This window comes from Saccostrea echinata, unplaced genomic scaffold (assembly GCF_033153115.1).
Source record: "Saccostrea echinata isolate AGI-Se365-2 ecotype Australia unplaced genomic scaffold, CSIRO_AGI_Sech_v1 ptg000002l, whole genome shotgun sequence".
In the NCBI taxonomy this organism is placed as follows: Eukaryota; Metazoa; Mollusca; class Bivalvia; order Ostreida; family Ostreidae; genus Saccostrea; species Saccostrea echinata.
In genome coordinates this window covers 15,964,111-15,984,621 of record NW_026889751.1, presented here as the reverse complement: position 1 = coordinate 15,984,621, position 20,511 = coordinate 15,964,111, and the positions used below count along the sequence as shown (strand labels likewise).

Sequence of the window (20,511 nt, the reverse complement as noted above, 5' to 3'; positions counted from 1 at the left end):
CTATATTAAGAGATAGTTTTCTCGTTATTACGAGAAAATTTAGTAGCAATGTATAGGAATAAAAAAGACATGGCAGTTGTTTTAATGGATTTCGAATAAATAATTTAAGTCGAACTAAACTTGAATAATTGATAAATAGTTGAAATCTTAATTTGCACAAGAATCCAATTATAATAATGTCTTGGACTGTCTTGCATCCAAAAAGCAAGACAATGAACTGATTAATAATTGATTTGGCCTAAAAGTAGTCACCTCCGACAGCACTTCTTGGCTGAGTTTCCTCTCTGTACACGTGCAGTAAAAGTGGTCACCTCCGACAGCAGGTCTGAGCAGAGTTTCCTCGCTGTACACGTGCAGTAAGAGTGGTCACCTCTGACAGCAGTTCTTGACTGAGTTTTCTCTCTGTATACGTGCAGTAAAAGTGGTCACCTCAGACAGCAGTTTTTGGCTGAGTTTCTTCTCTGTACACGTGCAGTAAGAGTGGTCACCTCTGACAGCAGGTCTGGGCAGAGTTTCCTCTCTGTACACGTGCAGTAAAAGTGGTCACCTCAGACAGCAGTTCTTGGCTGAGTTTTCTCTCTGTACACGTGCAGTAAAAGTGGTCACCTCAGAGAGCAGGTCTGGGCAGAGTTTCCTCTCTGTACACGTGCAGTAAAAGTGGTCACCTCAGACAGCAGTTCTTGGCTGAGTTTTCTCTCTGTACACGTGCAGTAAAAGTGGTCACCTCAGACAGCAGGTCTGGGCAGAGTTTCTTCTCTGTACACGTGCAGTAAGAGTGGTCACCTCTGACAGCAGTTCTTGGCTGAGTTTTCTCTCTGTACACGTGCAGTAAAAGTGGTCACCTCAGAGAGCAGGTCTGGGCAGAGTTTCCTCTCTGTACACGTGCAGTAAAAGTGGTCACCTCTGACAGCAGGACTGGGCAGAGTTTCCTCTCTGTACACGTGCAGTAAAAGTTGTCACCCCAGACAGCAGTTCTTGGCTGAGTTTTCTCTCTGTACACGTGCAGTAAAAGTGGTCACCTCCGACAGCAGGTCTGAGCAGAGTTTCCTCTCTGTACACGTGCAGTAAAAGTGGTCACCTCTGACAGCAGGTCTGGGCAGAGTTTCCTCTCTGTACACGTGCAGTAAAAGTGGTCACCTCAGACAGCAGTTCTTGGCTGAGTTTTCTCTCTGTACACGTGCAGTAAAAGTGGTCACCTCAGACAGCAGGTCTGGGCTGAGTTTTCTCTCTGTACACGTGCAGTAAGAGTGGTCACCTCTGACAGCAGTTCTTGGCTGAGTTTCCTCTCTGTACATGTACAGTAATGGTAGTACATGTACCTCCATGTACACCTCGCCCACAAAACAGGATTTTTGCAATTGAAAAATAAAGAACGGTGATAATTTTTGGCCTAAAACTCCAAAAACAGTTTTAAGCATACGTTTCTGCAACTGAAATATTCAATGCTTCCTGTTCTTGAAGATTATGTCATATTATCTCAAAATATGCAAAAGCCAAAGATCGAATTTAAGCAGTTTAGAGGTTAATTGTTGTTGTTAAATGCAACAGCAGTTATAAGTTTCATAAGAAATAAATAAGAAAATATCCAGTGGATGTAAATAAATACCAATAAATAAAAATTTCTCACAAATCTTAAGATCACATACACAATTAAAATTGTCCATTTACCGGGACTATTATTTTTGAAAATAACAGGTGTACATTTTATATGGTTTTGATTGGACATTAACAACCAGTAATTTTCCATCTGATATTAAGACGAACATTAATTGATCCTTTTTGTTACAGGGTCCTGTACCCTTTCAATTAAGAATTTTAAATCGGAAAAAGTGACAAAATTTGGAAATATCATGTCTTATTCATTTGATGTCTTATATTAAGTTTTACTGTAGAATAAAGAGTTAAATTGAATGCTTGTTTTCTATTCGCATATTAATGAATCATTATAACCTTAAAATTTTTTTTTTATATAAAAAGCACTGAAAAAAAATCAATTTCCTTTTCATTTGGGAATTTTTACCTGAAGTTTGGGGAAATAAGAGTCAATTTTCAATTGGGACAGAGTCCTTTTACCGAACCTGGATGCAAGAGTTATTTACCCTAATAATTTTGCTGAGGTACAAATAACAAACAAAATGGTCTCAATTTTTTAATGTATAAAACATGAAATACAAAAAAAAAATCTTAATGAAAATGTTAATTTTCATTTAAATAACTTAACATTAAATACTTCAACAGGTTAAATGACAATATATGTGAACACACATAAACACATTCTCTCTCTCTCTCTTTCCATTTAAAGCGAAAGACAATTTTTGACAAATCCTCTCAGTCTTTTAGTGAAATCAACGTTATAAATTTGGTCAATGAGAAATATTGTGAACCTACAACATGAATTTTTCAAAAACTTTTTTACGCCGTTCATCAAGCTACATCTAAGGATAATTATTACATTTTTGAGTGAAAACATCAAAATCCACAATGACACAACGTAAATAATTTTTTTTTAAAAACCTGCCTTGTTCTCGAGATTTGAGAACCAACCAGGGGAGGTGCATATATAACAAAGACAATCACGTTAATTGCACACACTGCATGCCAGGGAATGGAATACCTTATATGTGTAACTTATTCATTCATCTCCGATTCCAAAGGTGTATTTGTCACGTGAAGCATAAATATAGGATTGTTGAAATATGTATAAATGGAAAACTTACTCAAAGAATAAAACAACAACAACAAAATATAAGAAATACTTAAAAATGAGTAAACTGAATATCACACACATTCAAGTCAATAAATACAGACATTATTTATTTGGTTGATAAGTTACTTAAGATCCCGCCATTTTTGCTAAGAAAATTATGGATGTTAAAATAGTAAGAAATATATATAAAATCAAACAGATTCTGTCGAGAACTTTGGCAAACAAATACCATTCATTGTTTGTTTGTTCTTCAGATTCGTCTTTTTGCATGTGACCCTCTATTTTTTTCAAAGTATCTGATTGCTCCGAGAGTATTGTCAACATTGGGTCACCTGTTCTAAGAAGAAGGTCACGTGATGAAGTGTTCGTCACAATACTTGGTAGTCGAGGCTGACCAATGTTTCCATTTGAGGTAGGAATTTTCGTTGAATCGTCACTTTCTAATTTAAATGACTTATTAGTGTATTCATTCTGGTTTGGCTCCTCCTGAAAACAAAAATAGAAACATAAAACATTCATCACAGAAAGTTTTGATCAATTCCTTAAGAATTGCTTTGTTAAACCAACATTTTTTGTTCATATAAATAAAAAAGCAATGTATATGGAATTTCTTGATACAATACATGCACAATTTCCCATGTTTCTAATTGTTCAAAAAACTGGATTAATTTACTATCGCTTTGATAATTAATCTTAATAAAGAGCATAATATTTTAAAAATTATTTATTGGCTAAAATGAAAATCATAATTTCAATTTCAATTACCAGACTTTTGGGATCCCTTTTCTCTGAGTGTACTTTATTTGCTCTTTTCCCGGTCTTAACGCACACAATCCAAGCCAATCTGCTGAGAAAAAGCTTCCTCATCCAGTCCGGAAGTTTATTACCCGTGGCTCCACGGAAATGAATGTTTAGAACCAACACTGTCATCGCACATGAAAACGACACGAGAACCATTGAAGACACGAAATACATCCCTGAAAATAAAATACTTATAATATTGAAAACTTTTTAACTATTTTATTAACTTTTTTATTTTAGCTCTTGAAATTTTTATTTTAATTTAATTCTGCAGCTATATTCAGTAAATTTTTAGTTCGTAACAAAGTAACTTCAACAGTATCAACTGAATTTTATGTCAAAAATCGCTGAGGTTGTGACAGTTTTCCATTTGATTATTTTGTGCAAATGTAAGGGGTTCTCCAAAGAATGGTCCAGGTGAAGGAAGAATATAGAACAAATGGAAAATCAGTTGATGAAGTAGACGTGTACATGTAGATATATTGGTCTAGGGGAGGAATAATAGTTTTGCTGATTACGTTCTATTGATTTGACAAAAAATTGAATGAGAGCAAAAGGTGTTTTGCAACTTTCAATGAAACTTGAAGGAGTTACTATTTTTAAAATTATGCTCCTCAAACCTTACATACTAGAGTTTCCACTTGAGTTTAAAAGCATCAACTTGACTTAAATGATCTCTAATGAAATTTGGACAAAAAGAGTAATCAATAATTATCACATGAAGAAAGTTTAGGGCAAAGAGGGGTGCTTTTCTTTTGCCACCCTTGGAAATCAAAAAATACAAAGTAGAATTATTGTTCTTCATGTGTTAAAATGTAATATGTGAGGCAAACTAGATTATTTTCATAAGATTTTAATCGAATTATGACATTATTTTTTCTTAGACAAGATACAAAATCCTCTAAGACCTTACTAATGACTGTTTAAAATACGAGTACATTTCAAAGAATAAGCAAAGGCAAAATAAGTAATTTTCTTCCCAAAACCTGCATTTGTGGACGAATCCGCCCTAAATTCTCATTATTCTGTATTCCTAAAATTTAGTTAAAAATTGTTACGATTTCTTTCATATGTCCTTTCTGATATTTCAATTTGTCAGGTAAATCTGCAACCTGACCTTTAAAACAGTCATAATAAAATATGTCAAAAAGGACGCATAGATCGTTCGGAAAGAAACGAGACAGAAAGGCAATCAAATACATAACCAGCTGAAAACATCCTCCTCCAAAGGTAGGGTTAAAGAAATCTTACCTACGTATGGAAAATTAATTGATGAGGCCGGAAGTTGATCGGTTACCATCAGGAGGAACACAGCCAAGGACAATAGCACTGTGACTTCCAGGGAGACTTTTTCTCCAGACTCTGGTGGGAGAAGGAATCCAAGGGCTGCCACCGAACTCGTCAAAATACAGGGAAACAAGATGCTCATGATGTAAAACAACGGTTTCCGTTTAATTTCCAAGAAAAATGTAATATCAGGGTACGGTTCCGGACAACATTGGTAATAGAGGACAGTCCTTTTTGCATTCATTGAAACAACGTCCCATTCGTTGTGTAAAACCAGGTTTGTTAAATCAGCTGAAATTATTAGTAAAATAGTGTTAAGAACAAATCAGATGGAGATATACATCTTGCTTGATGAAAAAGAAAGATAATTGTCACATTTTACACTTTACTAAAATGCCTATTTGTCTTTATCAAGTGTTTTTACAATTACGAAATTGAAAATTGGGAGTGAAGTTTTGCAGTAAGATTGTAGAATTTGAATGAGTTAAGTGCTCAAGATAGTTTAGCAGTAACATAACACACCGACAGCATACATTTCTACACGCTACTGGTCAACTAAGTGTGTAAATATACCTAAATACTATACAGGATCATAAAAGTGTGTAAACATACATCTATACACTATACAGGGTCATATTAAAGTGTTGTACTTCATACTACATAACTTTTTAAATGTAATACAGCGATTTTGAAAGCTTTACACATACCAAATAGATCATTTGCAAGGTTGGGTGAAAAATTCCCACCCTAGAGTGAAGTTGTTGCTTGAGAAAATTAAATTCATACAGCTGTATTATACTCTACAGAAACACAACGTCATGCTATAATTCGTTTTGAATAATATTTCAATGAAAATAAACAGCGTGAAAATACAGAAAAAGAATACAAATGTGCTCTTCAAGTATGTTTGAGAAACATATCTCTTGGCTTATATCAATGTTTTAACGGCCAGTGGAATTGAAGACAGATAAAATTAAGATGAGGTCGAACATGCAGTTACTTAATTTAAACTTATATTCTTTTAATTTCAGAGACTATTATCTGAGTATTTTATTTTCTGAAATATATCCTCTATCTTTTTTGCCCCAGTCTTTCAGCGCAAGACTTACTTTCGGACCAAACAAATCCTAATGGCCAAAATATAAACAAATATTAATTACACTGCATGAGAGAAGTAAAGTAGGATTTTCATAGATTAAATCCCATCATCTGTTATATAAATTTCTGATGCATTCTTTGAATTGCTTTTGTGGCTCAATTCCTTTCCAGAATCCTTACCAAGTAAGCCTTGAGGCAAGTTTATTGAACGTGGAGTAGTTCTGAATAAGAGACCGATAATTTTAAAGGTTTGTGAATGATGGATAAGGGACGATGTACAAACGAAAATGAATAGTAATGAACAGTCCTTGTTTTTCATGTGACCTTAAACTAAGTAATGCATGATTTAACTACTAGACAATTTTCTACAAAATACAAATTAATATCCGAATAGAAATAGATAGTTGTACATCACTTAAAGCAAGCAACATTTAGTGAAATTTTGAAGTGTTAAGCAAGTCAGTAAGGTGTCCAGTGACAACGAAGCACTCATACAGACATTTACCTACCAGTCATTATGGCATTTTAGAAAAACTTCTAGTGATAGAAGCATACATTTTACTTAAAAATTAACAAACAATTTCCCATAAGCTCCGAAAATTCGATGAATATTTATGTTACTTGCTTATAGGCCTACCCTGATCCTTGCTCGGGTAGAGATCTAGTTCCGCTCCACTGTGCGACCACGACCCAAACTTGAGGGAACAGATCTGAGTATCCATGGGGAAGTAGAGAACGTTGACGAGGCAGGCACTCTGTAGGACGGTGGGGAAGTTATAATATACCGTGCCGCTGGGGTAAATCGTGGCTCGGTAGTCTGTTCTACCCGGCATCATCTCCTCCTCAGCCGAGCTTCAAAAATACAACAATACCTGTAGGTGTCCTCAACACGTATTTAGCATTTTGAGTTTGAAGAAATACTTATGTAGAATACAACATGTACGTTGACAGGTCGCAGAGATATCATACCATAATCGGTATTTATTTACGTATCCCAAATTGTATGCTTTGCACAGTCTTTTATATAAACTGACATTAACATGATGCAAAACGGAACCCTCAAATTGCTTTCCTTGCTCTTTAGTATTTTGTAGACACTACAATTCTTCTTGTAATCAATAAAGATGGGTCATCACAGCTGTTAGCCATGATAACTTATAATCAAACACCGTGACATGGTTAGAGAGTAGTAAAGAAAAATAATCATCAGTGTGCCTCATATTTTTCAGGGTAGTGGATTTTTTTTTTCAATCTTGCAGAATCATGTTCTTGTGTCATATCACTTGTTTTACAGATATTTCTAGATTGATCCCTCGCGTCTTCGACTTTCTTTCTCAATATCGCACTTTCGGAATGTGGTTTTATTGCCCAGGTGCTGGTCACATACAGTAGATATTTTCTCTGGGTTGGTACATGTAATACAACTAACATATGTAACATTGTATCCAAGGTTAAGTTTGAGAAAATTCAAGCTTTTAGAATGGATGAACGTCAGTGTAAATACATCTCTTATTCTGGGACATGGTTCAACGCATTTCATTTATAAAATTAATGTTTCAACTTGGAATTGTCATGTCAGGAAACGGGTTGTTAATGCCATCGCAAGCAAATGTTTTCAGTTCATAATGACCTTTTGGACAATGATTAGTATTGATTGTGTATGATTTATTCATGATATAGAATCAATGTGACTTAAATTTTCTTTCGATGGGGGAAATACCTACAAAGATCAAGTATTTATCTACATTATAATGTTCACCTTCTCAGCCCACTAATGCAGTATTGGTTTTCAGAAATCTTTTACATATGCCCGGTACGTCAATTAAAGTGATCTTTATACTTATTTTCCATACATTCAAGTGTCCTCTACCAAATTTAGCATAATTTTCAATTTAAATTTGTATGAAATTTAATTTGAAAAAAAAAATATCTTAGTCTGATAAGGGACTCAACCTTTAAATGACCTTTCTTAGGTTTGCCATCTCTTGTTTAAGATCTGGCTGGTGTCCTTCAAAATGCAAAAAGTATGTCTTTTAGATTGGATGATCTTGTTTACACATTTACTGGAGCTGTTTCATAATTATGTAACAGATCATTTATAATGCGTCCCTTTATTGCTAGCTTTATATTTATCCTCTATTACATGTATATATGTAAATCTGTTATATAAATCTATCTTGTCTATTGGTGATTTCGATTGCTTGTCAGATTTACTTTATGTGAATAACAGTTCCATGACGTGTCACATCCTGCCTTATTATTACAGGTAGGTATGCAGCATAGACTCTTAAGTTTCAGGATTGTGTATTTTGTGAATTGTGTGTTTTTCTATGTTTGTCTAAATACATTCATTGAAATAAAAATAAAAAATGGCTGAAATAAGCATTTTTCTTAAAGATATCGTATTTCTGCATATAAAAAGACACAAGGTTCGCAATTGCCATCTTGGATCCCAGGGTGCCTCGGTTTACACTTGATTTTATTCAATATCTACACTTTTCCTACCGGTGTCGGGTAAGATCAGGTTTCAAAAATGATTGAATAACTCCCTTCTACCGTCTGCCGATTAAAACATGCAGTAAACCAAAACAACCTCGATACCTAGCACTGAAACTGAAAGTAACAAGTGATGATTTCTAACTATGTAAAGTGTAGAGGCGTCCCGGAATTGCACAAAAAGTCTAGAGAGAACACGTTTGGCGCGGGTTCTGACCTCTCTATGCTGGTTCATCATTTTCTTCAAATTACATTGTAATCAACTACTTGATGTGTGTTATTGGAGATTGTAATTCTCAAGATAATTCAGACTGAACAGTTGTAAATAAGATACCTGTCGTAGAGTGTAATGTCGGGGGTCCACACTGTCTCATAGGGAACCACCAGATTGGAATTGTTATACTGAGAAATGTTCCAACTCAAGCGGCAGTCTGTCCATTTCTGTAGAAATAGTTTACATACAGGAGAAATTCATAGACGTCTGAAACATTTAAGAATGAATACAGTGCCCAGAATTCGTTACAATTATTAATCGACATATCTAGTAGATAATAAATTATTTCTATGAACTATATATCGTACTTTTTTTTCAAAAAGGCAAAATAATTAAATTTAAAGGGCTGAAAACTAGGGGGTAAAAAATAATGATCGATCACAGTCTGTAACATAAACACAACGTCCCCCAGTTGCACGCACCTTAGCGCGAGCTTTGCTCCAACTGCAAACTTGGGAATTAAGACAAAGTATATGACTTACGGTATAAGTTAGGACTTCTTGTCAGTTGATCCATGTTCACTAAAATTTTTGCCGTTAGACTTTGAAAATTTCTAATATTCACTGTTTTCAGACTTTTTTCTGATCTTGTAGATACTGAATTTATTTTGGTTTTGTTTATTATATTGATGATTTACAAATCAATTTGAGTTTCATGTTAATTGATCCTATTTATCACGAGGGTAATTGACTTTCGAAAATTCATAGTTGTGCTGGCTTGATTTTTTTTTTTGGGGTGGGGGGGGGGATGTGCTTGTGGATAGTAAGTTGTAGTATTGACAAGTCATTTAGATAACAAAAGCAGATATCATATTCTTTATCTGTTTTATTTCCACCCAATGATATTGTCACATTCTTGGTGTTGGACTTTTAGATATTTTTAAAAACTTGAGTTTCAACTGGGGCATTCGTGTCACACTGACACTGGCACACCTAGGAATTCATCATATAATGTAAATGCAACACGGGTTCGTATAATAAATGATTTATTTACTAACTCCATTCCATCCCATTAGGTTAAGATAATTGTCATTTTCTGCTGTGAAACTTCCTCTAGACAATACGCACAGATATAACCAGTCATTGAAATCCAATATATTGAAACTTCCACCTCCTTTGTACCCATTCGTCATGTTTAAGAAAATGGTTTTTTTTATTTTAATTTTTGAGTGTAACTAGTAGCAAAGATTGTAATTTTTTTCTATCTTTAATATTCTAGTTTATCTAGTAGAAAAGATTTATTTTTCTCTTCCTTTATTATAATATACAAGTTTTTCTAGTACTAAAAATTTGTTTTATTTATTATAATATTCTAGTGAATCTAGTGGTAAATATTATAATATTCAAGTTTTTCTAGTACTAAAGATGTTATCTTTAATTTTATGTTCTAGTGTATCTAGTAGTTAAGCTTTGCATTATTTATAGTAATGTTCTAGTTTTTCTGAAATCAAAGATTTGTTATAATATTCAAGTTTTTTTAGTACTAAAGATTTGTTTTATTCATTCAAATATTCTTGTGTATCTAGCTGTAAAGCTTTGTTTTATTTATTATAATATTATAGATAAACTAGAAGTTCAAATTTGTTTTATTTATTATCATATTCTAGTGGTTCTAGGTGTAAAGATTTGTTTAATTTCAATGTTCTAGTTTATTTGGTATTATCTAGCAGTAAAGCTTTGGTTTATTTATTATATTTTTATTTATCTAAGTACTAAAGATTTGTTTTATTTATTATAATATTCTTATTTATCTAATAGTAAAAAATAGTTTTATTTATTATAATATTTTAGTGTACTAGCAGTAAAGCTTTACTTTATTTATTATAATATTCAAGTTTTTCCAGAACTAAAAGATTTGTTACAATATTCAAGTTTATCTAGTAGTAAAGCCTTGTTTTATTTATTATAATATTCTAGGTTATAGATCTAGTAGTAAAGATTGATTTACCAGTCTCAGCCAAATGTTGATCTTCAGGACCTGGTCTTTTTCATTCTGTCAATTTACAAACAAAAAAAAAATTAAAGCGTTGAGTGCAACAAAATCGAAATGTCAAACAACAGAATGCACAAAGTAAGGATATATATATATATATATATATATATATATATATATATATATATATATATATATATATATATATATATATATATATATATATATATATATATATAATATGTGTGTGTGTGAACATCTTTTTTGTTAAATGATTAGGTTAATTAACAAATTTCGAATGAGATCCCTTGCAAAATTCTGTTCATAGTGTGCGCATAAAAAATAGATCAAGTGGGACAGCGAAATAGTTAAATATTTATGTACTGATTAAAAATTTAGAAAATTTGTTTTATTGCTAAAAGAGTAAAATACGACGAGTTTGTGAATTAAAGAGATAGGACCGAATCATGGAAGATATCTTTGAGATAAACTTATTTACATACGAACATTGCTCTAATTATTAAAAGAAAATTGAAAAAAAAAAACCTTGCAATTCCATTTCTTACATATTTACAAAAATAAAACTGACAAAAATATTTTTTTTCTAAATATGAATAGAATTGTTCTTATATTTAAATATAATTAGATTAGTTTATTTTCCTACGCTTTACACTGCCGAGGTTACTGTGTCTCTTCCCCTATCTTCTCATATGAGGCATTGAAAGAATTTGTTCTAACCTCAGAAGAGTTCGTATAATGTCTCTTGAACCCTTTTATTCTTAATTTCAAAAGAAGAAAACATAACAAGAAATATTGCATTTTTTCTTATAATAGGCAGATATCCAAAAAGAAAGTTTTAAGTACACCAAGAATTGCAAGAATTGTACTCTCAGAATTCTAGTTTCACGTCGAGGTAAAACATTAAAACATTACCACATTCATCAGTTGTCTGAGGGCGGTGCCCAGAAACACATCAACCTTGTTACCCTGGGAACATTTTGGCAAGAGTTTGGCATTATAGTTATTAGTGAATAGTTGGTTGTATAAGGCGTCAGTCACTGTAGTGGACGAGACGGCCAACATCACTGAAATGATACAGAATTTAATCATAAGGCGTCAGTCATTGTAGTGGACGAGACGGCCAACATCACTGAAACGATACAGAATTTAAATATAGGTACTCTCAAACATAAGAAAGTACATTTTATTCATTTATAAATAAATAAAATAAATAAATAATATTTTGTTGCAAAATTTTTATTGAAATTGATTTTGATACAATGAAATCTTAACTGTCTGATTGACTTTCCAATTGTAAACCTTTTTATGTGTATTTTCTTTGCAGGTTTGAAAGCTTTAGTAAATGAATGATGTTTACTCAATAAATATGAGAATATTGACATAAAAATTAGGCGTTATTATAGACAATATGAAGAGTTGCTATATTCAATGTTTCAATCTTAAAAATAAGACCATAAAATATTTAAATGCTTTTGAAACCTTTGTTAATGTTAATTTAATCATGTGTTTTGTGCATTATGAGTTATCAAAACGAGATAAAAAAACAATTTTGTACAGAAAATAAATTTATATGGAGTACAGCAGAGCTTACTAAACTTTATTTTGATAATGATGCATTACATTACATGTAAACCTCATATATAGGACCCCAGGCCTTTAGATCACTTTAATCCGACTTGCAAAAAAAGGTATTTTTTAAACCCACTTTTTTCTAAGTCGAATTAAAGCAATATAAAAATGGTATTTTTTACACCCCATTTTTTTATAAGTCGAATTAAAGCAATATAAAAATGGTATTTTTTAAACCCCCTTTTTTCAAAGTCGAATTAAAGCAATATAAAAATGGTATTTTTTACACCCCATTTTTTTATAAGTCGAATTAAAGCAATATAAAATTGGTATTTTTTAAACCCCCTTTTTTCTAAGTCGAATTAAAGCAATATAAAAATGGTATTTTTTACACCCCATTTTTTTATAAGTCGAATTAAAGCAATATAAAAATGGTATTTTTTAAACCCCCTTTTTTCTAAGTCGAATTAAAGCAATATAAAAATGGTATTTTTTAAACCCCCTTTTTTCTAAGTCGAATTAAAGCAATATAAAAATGGTATTTTTTACACCCAATTTTTTTATAAGTCGAATTGAAGCAATATAAAGGCCTGTGTATAGGACATTGCCAGTGTGTGCTTTTTCTAGCCATCAGATCTTATTGTAGGAAACATGACTGTATAAATTTGAGTAAGACATTGTCAATATCATCAAACAACATCGATCTATCATCAACTTTGTCAAAATAAAAGGTCACCACCTTACTCTATACGAAAAGCATGTAATCACAACTGAAACATGTTACAGAGAATATTCTATGTAAAGAATGTGATTCACTAGACACACACACACATAAACACTGCGACAGCGGGGGACCTGGTTATAAACATAGACTGTCAAACTCAGGTAAACCCTTCAAATTAACTCTCTTGTCTTACTATAAAATGTGTATTGACCATGAACAATTTCTCACTAATTTTCTAAAAGGTCATTCAAAAGCTTGATGTCGGACATCTTTCCTATTGAGTGGTGTTGAATTGCCAATGAAACTTCATTTAATGTACTTGGAATTGGAATCTTTAAGGTCAATAGAAATTGACTCTCGTATGTTGTTTACAATAGGAATCGAATTTAAATAAATTGTGTGCATCAAAGATTAAACCACACATGTTTTGCGATGGAGACCTTAAATTTCAAAAGCATACCTGCTTCAAAAGTACTTCTAAATCTGCTTGATCAAAAACAGGTTGAAGACTTCATTACACTAAATTATATGTACGAAAGCATATGTTAAAAAGCTAATGATTCCAGTGATTGACCAAGCTAAAATTGAGGAACAATTTTAGAATGTCAAGATTTGACTAGTCTGGTTTTTTAAACGTAATCTTTTGGTCTGATGAATTCATGGGAAGAGGCGACCTTGCTTATCAATAGTGTCAATCTCAGTTACAATCATATTTTGATTTACTTCCGTGATTAATACAGCGGTTCATAGGTCTTTTTTTAATAACGTGTAATTATACGATGAGTTTGACAAATGATTATTAAAAAAAAGATATTAAAGGACAATATACCCTTGTCTAAAAACGATCAATTTTCAAAATTCAAAACATAATGTTAACTTTAATTCAGATTATCAACTGAAATGACGAAAACAAAACGATATAAATCCTGTTTACATGTACATATGTCCTTAAATGTACATAACCTTGTTGTTAAGTTGTAAAAGAGAGACATTTCTAATTTTACACGCTATTGAATATATAGATCTCTCCGTCTCTCGAGTTCATTTAAAGAGAAACAAGAAGTGCAAAAATTCGATATGTTCACAAGATAAGGACAATTTATTTATTTTTTCTGCAGAAGAAAATTGCTAGAGCCTTTGTATATATTTAACAAGCAGTCACATGTACGGAGCCCCTAGGCACACGATGTGTTTGTGAATCAAACATCTATATGAAAGGACCTAGTTTCAAACAAAAGTGATGATTTATTTTACTGAAAGACTATGAAATATCCACAGACAGTATAAAATAAATTAATCGTATATTTCTTTAATTTTAAATCGCAGAAATTTCATTAATTGGAAAGATACCGATCATATAGTTAGTTTAGAGAGAGATATTTATAGATCATTAGCACAATCAAGAGAAAGTGTTTTACATGTACATTCAATTTTGATCTGTGACTGGCACACACAATTTCAAAATTTCTTAAAGAATTCATTTGCAAGCATCGACAGTAGAAATGATAAACTTAATTTACATATGTTATGGACAATTATCGCCGTTAAAAAAATCATTTTAAATTACTGATTTGAAAAGGAGGTCATGAGTCCAATTTAAAAACGGTAGACATTTAAAATTTTCCACTAAAAATTCTCTTATGCATGACTATTTTATAATAAGAATGTGTGAGAATTTAGTTACGTGTATGATAAGTAGATACAATGACATTTGTATTAGTGTAGCAAGCCATACATCAACTAGTTTAGATCTTTATATACTGAGTAGTGCTTCAAATCAAAGTTCTTTCCGAAAAATAAAATTTGGTTAATTTAGTAATATGTATTTGTGAGATTTGATACTGTAATCATTTTAACGATAAACAGCTGTCAGGCGCGTAGCCAGAATAGAAATGATGTGTACGCAGAGAACGGCAGGGGTTGGGTGCGGGGGGTCTTAAGCCCCCCCCCCCCAGTGTTTAAGGGCTCTGGTCAGGCACGTAATATAGTTTTTGCCAGCCAGGAAGAAAAATACAACTTTAAAATTTTGATTTGCAAGGACGAAAAAGTAAGATTGTCAAAATTCGGAGGTCCATCTTTCACAAACCAAACTTTTATTGATACATTACCAAATTACCATGATTTAACAATGGTACAACAAACAGTGGGGGTCCACCCTGTCAATGTACATTTTCAATAGTAAAATGTTAGGTATTGGGAATAAGTTGGGGGAGGCTCCCCTGATACTACGTGCCTGCTGGTGAGGGCCCAGAAGCTCCGAAGTTTTACCAAATAATTAATTCATTTTCTTGAAATATTAAAATCATGCCATTTATTTTTTGTTTAGGAAATAAAAGACATAGTAATATTTATTGTTTTAACGAAAATTAATATTCCATGGAAACTTATTGTACATATAATTGAGGCTAAAAATTTAACCGATATATTAATTGGTATCATATAATCATTCTTAACGTTTAAAAACACGTATACAAAATTTTAATTATGAACAAAGAAATATCGTATTGTAAATCATACTAGTAGATCATAGCATTCAATGATGTGGCTGAAATTTAATTTTTCAAAGATCTTTTTAAAAAATATCAATGTATGATAGAACAATGACAAAATAATGAATGATTTATTTGGATTTGTCAGTTATTAAATAAAAGATTTCAATTTTATCATACAGCCATGATAATTTAAAATTTAAATCGACACAGTATGACACAGAATAATTTGAAACACGAATATATGTTGGATGGTACTGAGATTTTTTTTCTCCGAATAATTCTCTCTTTATTTCTTTTCTTTTTTCTGAAAATGATGTGTACGCACTTGCGTATTTGCGTATAGGCAGCTACGCGCCTGGCTGTAAACAGCTTCACAATTGAATGAAATAAGAAGTTTAAATTGCTTAGATCTAGGATGAAAAAGAAAATGTTTTGAATGTTATTCATCTATGTCAGGGACATAAACCTTTGTCACTATTAAAATTCGGTAATGACATTGAACACGGTAAATTACGTATGAAAATTAATGTCACATATAACAAGAACAGGGAAACGAACTGACAAAGAGAATTTCAACTAAAAAAAAAAAAAAAAAAAAAAAAAAAAAAAAAAAAAAAAAAAAAAAAATCGCAATGTACGATATAAGTTTAATTCTCACTTTCAGAGATATGCTGTGTCAAACGTTGCAATATTCGATTGTTTCATTTGTATTGTATGTCTTTCATTTGTATTGTATATTTCACAATTTGTGTTGTATAATTTTTTATTTGTATTGTATGTTTTCTATTTGTATAAAGTATTATATATTTCTTTATTTATATTTCATGGTTTCCATTTATTTTGTATGATGCAGCATTTGCATTCTATAATGTTTCAATTTCTGAATGCGAATTCGAAAACAAAATTAATTTGTGTTCTAAAATTAGAATTATGGGATGTGTGTATTTTCTTTCTTTTTTTGTTACGACGGTACTCTAATGGGCACTAATTGCGCTACTTTATTAGCCCACTGTTTGTATATTTCTCTGAAGCAGAATTTATTTAAAAATTTCAACATGAGAAGAAGAAAACATTTGCTTTGACCTTCAACTCAACATTCAGATGTATCGACGACGTTTTATCAATTAACAATAGTTACTTCTATTCATATGTCGACTCGATACATCTCAGTGAACTCGAAATAAAAGACACCACAAAGTTTCTTTTATTTCGAGTTCACTGGAATACATGTACAGTGTACATGTATATCGAATCGACGTTTAAATGGATTAATTGATTAAATGTTGTTTTACGTCCAATTTGAAAATTTTTCACTTATATAGTGGTGAAGGGCTTCAAATTGATGGTTCTTTATCGTGCCAACGCCTTCCGTGACACGGGACCTCGGTTTTTAAGGTCTTATCCCAAAGACCCTTGACTTTCACCTTTTAAAGACGCGCGCTGGGCGAAGGAACAATCACTACCTTTGTTTATGACTTAGGTTCGACGCAGCGCGGCGAACGAGAATCGAACCCGGGCCTCCCGATCACGAAGCGAACGCCCTACCACTAGGCTACCGTAACCGGTCGTTTGAAGGGAAGTAGCTATTATTAATTGATAAAACGTCTTTGATATTTCTAAATGTTGAATTAAAGGTCACACGTACAGCAAGAGTTTTCTTCTTCTCGTATAATAGTGCTTCACAGGAATATAAAAACAGGTCAGGCAGTAAAGGAACACAATTGGTGCCTATCGAAATTCCAATAGATTGTTGGAAGACCTGGTCTCCAAATGTTACATAGATACTGTCAATGAGAAACTCCAGAATTTTTTTAATATCAACTTCAAGATATGAAAATGCACGAGTTCCATTTTACTGAGAAAGCAGTTGTCTCTATCATGTCAAAAAAGTCTGCTCTTTAATTTATCGTGGAGAATGGTTGGATAGACTGTAGACAACTCATATGTTTTGTTGCTATTGATACTTGAAAAGTTTTGAGATTTTAAATTTTCTAAAAGTTTTTTGGAGGTTTTTAGAATGTACGTATGATTTACACCACTTCTTGAATATGCTGTGGCACAATACGTCTGAAGTTTCTCCTTCACAGCAGTTAATATTTAGGCGAGAAGTAAGGATAGGGGCTTGGTTGAACATTTACTGGAACCTGCCATATATCTTTGTTTGTATAAAATCTATACTGACAAGGAAAATTAACATACCCTACAAATTATAGAATGCAAATAAATATTGTTATCAAATACAAATGAAATTTGCGTACAATACAAATTGAAACATTATTGAATGAAATTGTTGTATTATACAATACAAATGGAAATTATATAATATAAATAACGAAATACAGAATGCAAATAGAAATTATAGAATACAAAAAAAAATATGTTATTCAAATTAAAAAATATGAAATACAAATAAAGAATTATACCAAAAAAAATGTTAAATATATAATAGTACATATATAGGTAAAACATACAATACCATTGTAAAATTATAAAATACAAATAGAAAATTATGAAATACACAATACAAATGGAAAAGATCGAATATTGCAACATTTGACAAGCCTTACAAAGAAGCCTTATCTTATTTGCATACATTTCATTACATTAGATCGAATCTAATGTCAATTATAAAGAACAAATAGTGAGAATGCCTTTATAATCAATATGATAACTCAGCTGGGATATAATTTTTTCCTACAAGCATATAAATTCAGTAACAATGGGTAAAAATATTTCCCGTATTAGCATAAAGATCATCTTACATACAGTGTATACGTAGTATGAGATACTTTACAATTGATGCGAAAAGAAGGGTTAATTTAGTGTGTTTTTAGCATTATGTAAGTGACATCGGTTCATAAAATAAACAATAGTCAACATAGGGAAAAGGTATTCCTTGATTATATTTGTTGTAACTCATAAATATCCTTTTATAATCAGCCTCAGTAATAAGCCTTAATGCTGAATGGTTTACAATTTTCTTTTAAAATGTTTATATATAAAAAAGTTTTTTAAAAAATTATTTTACCTTTAATTATTTTTTCAAATTTGCATAGAACTTCCCTATCAGAAGTTTAATAAAGTTGGTGTGTCTTCATTTATTAGATGTTTGGAATGATTTGCTAAGACATCCACGTGGCGAAGGCCTTGATTACGTATACAGTTGAACTTCGTTATCTCGAACACAGATACCAGTACAACACAGACGTAAGATAGTTATAGTGATGAACAAAAATGACTTATCCAAATTTAATTGAAGAAAATGCATTTGGGAAAAAGAATGGGACAAATAAATTTTTTCCTAAATTGATAAGTAATTATCAACTGCTCAGTAATTTATCTTATTGGAGAGTTGCGTGCGTAATATCAATAAAACAGATTCAGTATCTAGGTCGGATTCCCATGACAAAACCGATTCATCATATATATATAACAAAAAATCAAGGTAAATATCAAAACATCTCTGTGTCATCTAAAGAGAGCATTTCAAACAGAAGGTTTGTAGGCGAATAAGTTAATGTTTATATTTCTGATGGAATAGTCTTGTACTTAAACGAAGTGGTGATGCGCAAACTTGTTTTCAATACCTGAGATATTATCTTTCTCGCCTCCAGTTTGCACATAAAGATTTACCGAAACAGGTAAAATAAAAGCCACAGAATTACCTTGACTACATTTTATTGAAGCAGTAAAATTCTGAATTTGTGAAGATGGGGAAAATTACCCACAAATCACGGGGAATTTTCGCTCAAAGGATCAACAGATTTCGCTGAATGATTCACTCAGCCAAAATTTTCACCCTGCAGTATACAGCAAATAAAAAAAATAAACAAACATGGATTTGTATGTTTAATATACTTAAAAATGCTATTTGTAGTCAAAGTTTTTCTGTACTTTATTTTAACAAAAACTGTTCTTTTATCAACAAATCTTGCGATATATGACCTTGAGATATGTATTGTTTCTTACATGGCTATAAGTATATAACTAAGGATGTGTTCTGTGATTGAGATAGGCCAGTTTTAAATTTGTCGATACAGTCGCTTCATTTTCAATATTGACGTTAACATATCTCCCGGGAAATACCGGCTCTGACTGACAATAATCAACGATTGTTTAATTATTTAATGTAACTAGAATTTACAATGGCCCTTTCTTGCCAGTGTTTCCCTGGTACTTCATATAGTAAAGGTAAATACGTGGTTTGGGAAAAAAGTGGATAAATAAATAAAAATATAAGCCCGGGTATTTTAAAATCCAACGAAATGACAGAGTCAATAGAACAGTACTGATGGCCGTGTCAACAGACTAATGGCTGGGCTGTCACTCCCCTAAGTTCTCAAAATTATGTAACTTTATTCTACATTTAAACCCTTTTTATACTGCGAACCGAACATGATACCATCTGAATATCATTAAACGTACAATAAAAAAAAAATACCGTGACAATGAAATTTAGGAAATATGTTTTTTTCTCAAAAAAAAAAAAAAAAAAAAAAAAAATGACATAATCTATCAAATGGTATATTTTTCTTTTTGTACAAACATGTTGAATTTTTTTGTACGTGTAGATTTGAACTGGGTTTTTTTTTTCAATCGAAAAATGTAGACATTCAAATAATCGCATCACAATCACTTGTAAAATTTATACATACATATTAATAACTTACCTGTACTGAAAGATGAACAAAAACAAAGAAGTAAAATTCCGTTGAAACTATAATCCATTCTAAAAGAAGTGTATCGATTTGAAATTATTCCCGTGATTTTAAATGTAAAATGTCTTTTTCATTATTGTGGAGAACGTGATAAGAGAAATGATTTGCTTCACTGAAGCATATCCGGAATCCCGTTATACGTCCGGGCGTCGTCTTTTAAATCTACACGACTAATTTTCGAGTACAGTCCATCAGCCGATAGATTACTGTACTTGACGCGCTCATGGTTGTATTGTTATTCAACAATTTCCGTTTACCTTCGGGATAAACTTTGAATTGCTCGCATTAGGTATTCTAAATAAATAATGTGCAATAACAGTTGATAACATTTTATACATTCGAATTATTCTGTAGTATATAGAACCTGGAGAAAACATCTATGCATTATAGGA

General features: G+C 31.8%; 1 protein-coding gene across 1 annotated transcript; it reads right to left on the bottom strand.

Moving 5' to 3' along the window:
• Positions 1-2,234: 2,234 nt before the first annotated feature.
• On the bottom strand, positions 2,235-20,205 carry LOC133173498 (neuronal acetylcholine receptor subunit alpha-7-like). The gene is made up of 8 exons (XM_061308486.1): positions 20,072-20,205; positions 11,529-11,680; positions 10,611-10,655; positions 8,724-8,830; positions 6,531-6,745; positions 4,760-5,086; positions 3,473-3,684; positions 2,235-3,193 (listed from the first exon to the last, which is right to left on the bottom strand). Exons 1-8 carry the CDS (start codon positions 20,127-20,129, stop codon positions 2,834-2,836), a joined length of 1,476 nt encoding a protein of 491 aa, XP_061164470.1. The 5' UTR covers positions 20,130-20,205; the 3' UTR covers positions 2,235-2,833.
• Positions 20,206-20,511: the final 306 nt, after the last annotated feature.